Below are 9581 nucleotides of genomic sequence, written 5' to 3'. Positions count from 1 at the left end.
GTGTCAAAAATGATTTCAGTTTTAATAATGGTAATTTTAATTACTCTTTTACTTGTTTCAGTCATTTAACTGTGGCCATGCTGGAGCACCGCCTTTAGTCGAGCAAATCGACCCCAGGACTTATTCTTTTGGAAGCCTAGTACTTATTCTATCGGTCTCTTTTGCCAAACTGCTAAGTTACGGGGACGTAAACACACCACCATCGGTTGTCAAGTGATGTTGGGGGCCAAACACAGACACACAAACATATACACACACATACATATATATATATACATATATACGACGGGCTTCTTTCAGTTTCTATTTACCAAATCCACTCACAAGGCTTTGGTCAGCCCCTGGCTATAGTAGAAGACACTTGCCCAAGGTGCCACGCAGTGGGAATGAACCCAGAACCATGTGGCTGGTAAGCAAGCTACTTACCACACAGCCACTCCTGCGCCTTGCTAACTTCTCTTTTAACATTGTCACGATTGTCTTAGTTCCACTTCCTCTCTTCAATTTCTTCCTTTTTAAACTTTCAGTTTTTAAGAATTTTTTCTCTTCACTTTCATTCTTCATTCAAATCATCTAAATACAGTAACTCTGATAAGTATGCAGGCTGTAAGTGAGCATCAGCTGGAAATTTGTTCCTTGAGTGTGTCAAATTTCCGTTCTGGTTTTACTATTCTACTATATTACATTGATTTCTCTATGAATATCTCCCTAGCTGTAGGATAAATTATGGATTGCCTTGAAATTTTTGATGGTTTGATGGTTGTTTTCTGTTAATCGATTACTTCTCATTATAACTGTTACTATCAACTTTATTAATTTTAAAGTCTTATGGTGTTGTTGTTTAACTCTAAATCAGCTCTGATTCAGACCTATGAGCCAAGTGTTCCACTTGTGACCATCTTATTTCATATATCAAGAAGTGCTCAATTAAGATGGTCAAATGTAATTTGCGGAAGTTTTGGCTATTAGATGTAGCAAGTATAGTAATCAACATAGAAAATATCATGTTATCTAAAAATTTTATGTAGAATGTGAAATGGTTTGAGTAGATAAAAGATAAGGAGACAATCAACCACTTGTTTCCAGTAAGCTGTATATTTGATACTGTGCAAAAATGATAATCTATTTGCGGATATGGTACATCACTGTGGAAGATTATCTCTGATAAATAATTATTTATCTAAACCTATCTAACTATCTAATTGCCTATCCACCTACCAATCAATCCAGTTGATAAAATTTACCTTGGCAATAAGCACAAAACTTTGATTTGAATTTACATTTTTTTTTGCTTGTCTTAAAATTTTCCCCAGGAATGTATAAAAAAAAAAAAGTTAAAAAGTATCAATGTTTTTTGTGTTGCTGTTATTAATTGTTCAATGTTTCTATTTAAAATGTTTAGTAAATTATTTATATTTATGCAGGCAACTTTCTGATTTAAACCGAGATGGTGCACTCTCATTAGATGAATTCTGCATTGCTATGCACCTAGTAGTGTTACGCCGCAATGAAATCGAGTTACCTGATCACTTACCTGTTTCACTGATGCCCTATTCTACACTGACCAACGGTAAAAGTTAGCAGAACTTTTGTATATTCTTTATATTATTGAAATTATCCAGCAGTTAAATATACCTTGAAAAAGTATATCCTTTTAGTGCATTTCATAGAAGTAAACTTTTAGTTATGGTTTTCTACCCTGTTAAAATTTATTTTATGTTAGGCAAGTGCTATATATTCTTTTGTCTCAGTCATTTGACTGTGGCCAGGCTAGGGTACAATCTTCAAGGATTTTTAGTTGATTGTATCAACTTATTCCAGTCACTTGTTTTATCATTTGTGTCCTATAACATAACAGTTTGAAAGACAGAACAACAACCCTGGTTTTTGTTTTGACTAGTGAAAACAAGCAGGATATACATGTGCGCATGTGCGTGCACACACACACACACACACACACACACACACACACACACACACACACACACACACAAACACACACACAAATTATCCATAAACTGTACACCCAGCCTGCTAAACTCTGCCAAATACATCCAATGATGATCAATTACTGTTAAATCAGGTGATAGATTTAATCTGCCACCTAAGGACAGTCTACTTAACAAGCTTCACATAGTTTCTATCTATCAAATTTCACTCACAAGGCTTTGGATAGCCTGAGACTATAATAGAAGACACTTGCTCAAGGTGTTGTGCAAGGAACTGAACCATAAACCATGTAGTTGTGAAACAAGACATGCCTATAAAGTGATTAACTGTAATATTTTCTTAAATATTTCTTTGACTTATTCAGTAATTATGCTTGTTAAATTTGCTGTTTTATTCATAATTGCTAACAAATGTTTTTTATTTGCTTGTCTTTTTTTCCATGCATTAACTTCCACTAGATGAGCCATTTGCTGCTGATCTACCCCCTGGGAGCACTTTGAAAAGATTAACACCTACAACACCACCTAGCAATCAGGTAATTTCTGTATACTATGTGAACAAACTCTTCATTGATTAATATATTTCTCAGCTTCATGTGTATAGGAAGTAGATAGAAGTTCAGTTATCAATTTGTTTGTTTCATTTTAGTTTATATGTTACTTGTTTTATGCTGACATTCTTTGGATGTTCCTATATGACTGTTGCAGGAACACTGACTATTCAATACGAGAGTAAGAACATAAGACAGTTTTGGCACTGATTGAGTAGACCTATTAATAATGCTCTCTGGCTATGACCAAGCTGTCTTTTTTTCTTCATACATGCTATATGCATGTCTACATTATCTAATGTCTTTTTTTTTTTTTAAATAAGTAGAGTGTGGTTTGAAGGAAATTTGATTTTCCTTTCTGTTAGACAACCAAGCTGACATTAAATATACTTTTGACTTACTCTAAGCACTATATATTAATTTAGAGGCCAAAGTTTGTATTCATCTGTTCTGTTTAGCTTCACATTATCAACAAACATTAGCTTACGAGGGTGGGTTGAAAAGTTTATAGGCTGACTATGAAGGAGCAATGCTAGAGCTGTGGGATCTTGCATGCATTAATTTCATCTCATCTTATTGATAACTGCATTGTTTCTTTCCAGGTGAACCAACATCTGACTGTTCAAAGAAGACTTCAAATATAACTAATAGCAATTTTGCTTGCAAATGGACAAAATTTGGGATTGTGCTGTTATCAAGTACCTGCAAAAAAAAAAAGGGGTTTAGCCCTAACGACATTCATGCTGATATGGTTGCTACGTTAGGGGATGATGCTCCAGCTTTATCAACAGTGCTGAATTTAGGAGGGGAAGGGAGAGTCTTGAAGACGACCCAAGGTCTGGACATCCTGCAACTGCCATGATCGAGGAAAACATTGATCGTGTTCACCACATGGTGATGGATGACAGGCGATTGACTATAAATTGAATAGCCAATGCCATTAGCATATCCCATGAGTGAGTTAATATTCTGCTCAGTAGTTGCTATATCTTCTGACACCTGATGAAAAGCCCACCATGCTGATCACGTCATGGGAAAATCTGATATTGTTTAAGGTAGATCCAGCTGACCTCTCTGAACACTTTCTAAGCCAGGACAAGCATTAGGTTCATCACTTTGAGCCAAAGAGACAATCCATACAGTGGAAACAACCCTCCTCACCTGCTCCAAAGAAGGCCAAAGTTATTTCATCTGCATGGTGGCTGATGGTCTCAACCTTTTGGAATGCAAAGGAATTGTGTTTATCTTCAAAAGGGTCACACCAGAGTACTATGCCAACTTGCTAAGGCAGTTACAAAAGGCTATCAGGGCCTTAACACTCAGGAAAATTTATGACAGGAGTCTTGTTTCATGAGAACAATGCTCCAGTATGCAAGTCTTTGTTTTCAATGGCTACTGTGTGTGGCTGTGGTTTTGAACTGATTGATCAGCTTCCCTTTTCTCCTGATTTTGCCCCATCTAACTATCATTTGTTCCCAACATGAAGAAACACTTGGCTGGGAACCAGTATCGCAGGTGATGGTGTCATATCTATTGTTGATGAATTTTTGGATGAAGAGAATGAAAGCTTCACCAACAGTATCCAAGTACTCAACATTGGTGGAAGGAGTGTGTGAACTGCAAGGGGGTGTTATGTTGGAAAATATACCTCATTTGGTCACATTCCATGAAAATATCTTGGTCAGCTTATGAACTTTTCAGCTGACCTTTGTATTTTATCAATATTTCATATTTGATTGGAGATATACAGAATACATCTAAGTTAAAAATGTGTTGTTGCTGACAATATCTGCTATATGTATAGAGATTATGGTTTATAACAGTATAATTGTTGTAATAGTTATGTCATATTTATTATATCAGTAATGGTCTACTATATTTTCATTATTATCCAGTTGAGATCTATTCTTGGCTGTTAACACAGACTGTATACTTTGCAATGTTGTGTCAGCTGTCTAATTTGGAGATGTTATGAGCCATTTCAACTGTAAAAATCCTGTTTTGTATCATTAAAAAAAATCTATTCTCAAACATTAGGAACTAAAAACTTTCTAAACCCATCCAGCAGCATTGTGTTCTTTTTTTTTTTTATAATTTGAACCAAAACCAATATTTAGCATCGAATATTGACCTTTAAACTAATTGAGAAATGTTTGGCAATTGTTATCTGTAATTGTATATGAATTAATAAGTATGAGTTCTCTAATATGTCAGTTACTGCTATTTTCATTCACTGCCTTGATAGAAACTATTTCTTCTATATTCTGGTTGCTGTTTAGCTGCAAGGGTGCTTTGCTTGTTTGATTCAGCAAGCTGTCTAACCAATGATTGTCAGCTGTCTATGCATCTCTGTTGAACAGTACAATCACAGCATGTACAGTTCAGAAACTTTGTGATAACAGCTTTGTGTATGTGTGTGCATGTCTGTAAAGAATGAAAATATTCTTTAAAATCAACAAAATATACTTTTGTGCAATGTTCACTTAAAGTGCTCAAAACTGTAGTATATGTATGTGTGTGTCCTTCAAAACAGGATCCACATATATTAAAAAAATTCCAGATATTTAAAACAAAAACTACTTTATTATATAACCTGGTATTATCTGGAAGTAGGATTCCAAGAATATTGTAGTGGCTGAGGCACCAGAAACAATTGTGAAGTCTCTACATTTGTATATTTTACATATATGTTGCTCATTGGAAATTTATTTAAAAATATATGCTTTGATTTATTTTCATGTTTTATCATTTGCATTACTTATATAACTTTTTGATCCTTGAACATAATTACGACTACTCTCTTATCATTGCAGTGGACACGAACAACTTTTCCTGTTGAATCCCCTACTTCCAGTGGTTTATCATCTCCAGCTCCTAAGCCAGTCAATTTTGAATTCTCTAAGCCAGTAGCTACTGACCCTGTGAGTAACTAAAGTACAGAATTTGGAAATCATTATTCTTGTGCTCCAAACACCATACTGACTACATTTTTAATGCTTATATTTTTAATTGGCTAATGTCTAAGTGAAAAATTTTGACATTTCTTCTATTTATGAGATAATGTTGCATAATAGTCTTGTCTTGGGCCCTCAACTGCTCATGGAATCAAAGTGGGCATTGTAACATTGTAACCCCAGTTTTTTCTTCACTCACATATTGCCTGTCTATCTTTTCCACTGTCTACTTCTCCTTCTTTTCCCATCCACAACTCATAGAAAAAATGGTCTTTGCAAGTTCACTGGATCTTCTTATATGGTTATACCATCTTTTTCTTCACTGTTGTGCAGTCTTCATGGGGCTAATGTAATACTGGAAGGTTTCATGAACTTGTTTATTTGTGATGTGATTGAAGTACAGAATTCCCTAAGATGTTGCAGGAACATCTCATCTCTACCACTTCTGTCTTCTTCTGAATTTCTGTCCTGGGATGTCTCTGTCATGTCTTGCATATATGCAGGAAGATGAAAATATTGGTGCATTGATGTTCTTTCTCACCTTTGTGAATATTTATGTCCTGATTTTAAATGTGTGTCAAAAGATAATTAATTGTATGTAATACTATTATTAAAGAAGAACAAATGAGAACAAAAGTGACTCTAAATGCTATGTCAGTGTTTCCGAAGGCTGTCATGAATCTAGCATGATGCAGTTGTTGTTTGAGTTACAATGCAAAATCGAATCAAGTCACTTACTAAACCAATACATTTTCTGAAAATGGAAGACATGTTCCACTTAAAGGAAATTATTAAGGCCATTGGAAAGGCATTCAGGATGAAAATAAATTGCTCTGAACACAATATACAAAGAAGCTCACTTTTGTGAATATAGAAAAAAAAAAGTTAAATTTTGTGTGGCAGAGATTGGGGAGAGAAAAACAAATTGTAGTTGGCTCATTCAGTAGACTGATGGTTCCTATTTGATCATCAATACTGCATAATGTTTGTGCTGCACAGTGCAACTGAACCCAAAACCATGTGGTTTCAAAGCAAACTTCATAGCCACACAGCCATGCCTTATGAATTTAGTCTTTAAATTTCATCTACCAGAAATATATTTACTGGTGTTTGAAATTTTTGTTTGTTATATCTATTTGCAACCTTAGTTTTCCATATATTATGTTTTGTATAGGTAAAGTATATTACATTCTAAATTGAATTATTAGAGATGATATTTTGTTTCGTATTTCATCACCATTTCTTTGTTCCTCATACTAAATAAGGATTCCAAGATAATCCATCCGGTTGCACTTCGAATGTCTCCTGATGGCCACCCCATTCCCCCAGAAATTACTGATAGAAACAACTGGACAGCTGCAGGCACAGCAACAGGTTAGTTCACACATGTATATATCAACCTTTCTCTTTTTTTCTCTCTCTTTTTTCTGAAAATATTTTCTTTATCTTATTGACAGTATGTATGTCCGTGTGAGTGAGTATGTGTAATGATATAATTTCATATCCATTATCATGCCATTTATTATCATTATTATTAATAATATTATTATTATTGTTATCCTCTTCATTTTTCTATTAAAAAAAAAATTCTTTATGCATGTGTCCCCCAATGAAAAGAAAGATACAAGAATAACTTTATCAATCACTTAAATTTCTTGAGATATTCACTTTTGATATCAAAAGTTAATATCCAGTATCTTGATTGTAGCTAAAAGTGAGTGAAGGGGCATTTTTTTTCTCATAGTACTTTATATATTTTTAAAGAAGAGAAAACTCAAGGGCTAACCCTGGGCAATGCAAATGTTTAACTATATCACTGTTCAGCACATTTTAGGTTTATATTATTTATCTTTATATATCTTTTAACATCCATCTTTCATGCTGGCATATATACTTACTTATTTATCCCAAACAGTTTCCTTTGTATAAATATTATGAGCCTTTTTTAATTTTACAAACAAGGTCAGTTATTTTGCTTTCTGCATAGTATTGCAGTTAGAGAAGGCCTTATCTGGTTGCATTATTATTGTAGAATACTTTTATTTTTATATTCTTTTATTGGTTTCATTCATTGGGCTGTGATCATGCTAGGGCATTACCGTGAAGGGTTTTAATCAATTATACAGTACTGGTGCTTATTTTATTGACCTCTATTTTGCAAACTGATAAGTTACAGAACAATGGGGGCATAATATAAACATAGCTGGTTTAAAAAAGTTTTTTTTAGAGAAACAAATGATGTTAACATTAGTACACACACATATGTTGGGGCTTTCATGTAATTTCCATCTATTACTTCTACTCATGAGACATTAATCAGCTTGAGGTTACAGTAGAAGATACTTGCTCAAGGTGTTGAATAAGGAAATTAAACATGGAATCACATGGTTGCAATGTGAACCTCCTAATCACACAACCATGTCCATATCTTTTTGTTTTCTTTTTTCTATACCTATTTCCCTTCATTATAAAAGAAAAAATAAACTCTTAACAGTTTGTTATTGTAATCCAGTTAAATCAGCCATAGCATTTAACATTTTGATGGCCATCTAATTTTAATGCTGAATTTTAGGGTTATCTTCCGAAGCTACATGATCAAGTAGCATTGTCTAAAATGTCAATGCTTCTGTTTTGGGTTGGATTGGATTGCCTAAGTTCAGTCCACTACAGGATGAAGGCCTCAGCATGTTCTCTTCACCAACCATGATCTGATGTGTAGGCCATGAATTTGAGCTTGAGATCATACTGGTTTGATGAACCCACTCTGTTACACTGGTTTGACATGACTTGGCAGAGGGGTGGAGTTTTTATACTCCTACCCAGGAGTAGTTAAGTTGATTATACCAGTTCTTCTGTTTAAAAGTTAGAAATACCATCTATGTTGATAACCAATATGATAAGATTGAGAACATGATATAAATTTTGTGATTCTGTGACTTAACAGTAATGGAATTGATCCAGGGCTCTTTTAAGTGTGATTGAATATTTACCATATCATGTCCTCTATAATTTTATGTTACCCTATTATAAATTTATAAAACCATGTAACCATAGCAGTCACTTTCAAGCAAGTTTGACCTGATAGAGTCTCCCATACTTTTGCTAATTGTTTTAGGTACCTATGTATTTGCAATGACATAGACACTGTCTCAACTCTCCCATCCTTAATCCAGCAGTACTTCTAGTTGGAGAGTGGGACGAGGGTGGGCTGTACTAGCCTTTGAGTGGGATTCATTTCTGCTGAGTAGAGGGGAGCAATGTAATATGAAGTGCTTTGCTCAGTGATACTACACACTGCATTGTTCAATGATTGAACTATGGACTAATATAACTATTTAGATAAAGTAATTGACATTAGTAATACTAGCAGAAAGACCACCCTCCGGGCAGTCTTCTGCTAACCACTTTTTCACATTTTATTCCCAAGTATTTTCACATTTGATTCCCAAATCTAATAATTTTTATGATATTTTACTTCTAATTATTTCTTTGTATAATAGTGCTCACTTGCTTAGTAAATATTGCTTTCATTGTTTTATCACAGTCATAATGTCTCTTTTTTAAACAAACACCACTGTAGTCCAATGACAGGGGGAGAAGCAGTTTGCCAAGTCCTATCTTCTCAAAGCAACATAGAAATTTCAATTCAGCAGTCCATCTGTAAACTTTGCAGTGTGTGTGTGTGTGTGTGTGTGTGTGTGTGTGTGTGTGTGTGTGTGTGTGTGTGTGTGTGTGTGTGTGAGAGAGGGAGGAGGAGAGAGAACATTGCAAATAATGAATGAAATAAACATGAAATGAAAACATCATATAAATAAAAGGGCATTACTACAGATGTATACACTCCTGACTTTGTTGCCTCATAACATCCCCAAAAATCGATACTTTTTAACAAAATTTTCTACAAAGACCACGTAGATGTTGTGGATTCAGAGTATATAGGGATTTATGAGAAAGAATTTTTCCGAGGGGATGGAGAGAGGAGTTTTGGAAAATTCATGTGATCTGACTTTTTTTCCCTCATAACTTCCAGGAAAATGGATATCTTTTAATGAAAGTCTATCCAATCCCTTTCAGACTGCATAGATTACGATTATAAAGAAAATTGTGGGGGAAATTTTTTCAGGGAT

The 9581-nt window shown here is 34.4% G+C and overlaps 1 protein-coding gene across 13 annotated transcripts in view; it reads left to right on the top strand.

Annotated features, from left to right (window-relative positions):
* Positions 1-9581, top strand: part of LOC106879514 (ralBP1-associated Eps domain-containing protein 1) — a 138270-nt gene that overhangs the window by 94363 nt on the left and 34326 nt on the right. For all 13 annotated transcript variants that reach the window (XM_052978091.1, XM_052978097.1, XM_014929138.2 and 10 more), the window contains 4 exons: positions 1425-1576; positions 2409-2485; positions 5314-5421; positions 6720-6828. In XM_052978091.1, the coding sequence (XP_052834051.1) occupies positions 1425-1576; positions 2409-2485; positions 5314-5421; positions 6720-6828 (446 nt within the window). The remainder of the gene's footprint in view (positions 1-1424; positions 1577-2408; positions 2486-5313; positions 5422-6719; positions 6829-9581) is intronic.

The sequence above is a fragment of the Octopus bimaculoides genome, chromosome 2 (assembly GCF_001194135.2).
Source record: "Octopus bimaculoides isolate UCB-OBI-ISO-001 chromosome 2, ASM119413v2, whole genome shotgun sequence".
Classification (NCBI taxonomy): Eukaryota; Metazoa; Mollusca; class Cephalopoda; order Octopoda; family Octopodidae; genus Octopus; species Octopus bimaculoides.
This window is presented reverse-complemented; position numbering and strand designations above follow the sequence as displayed.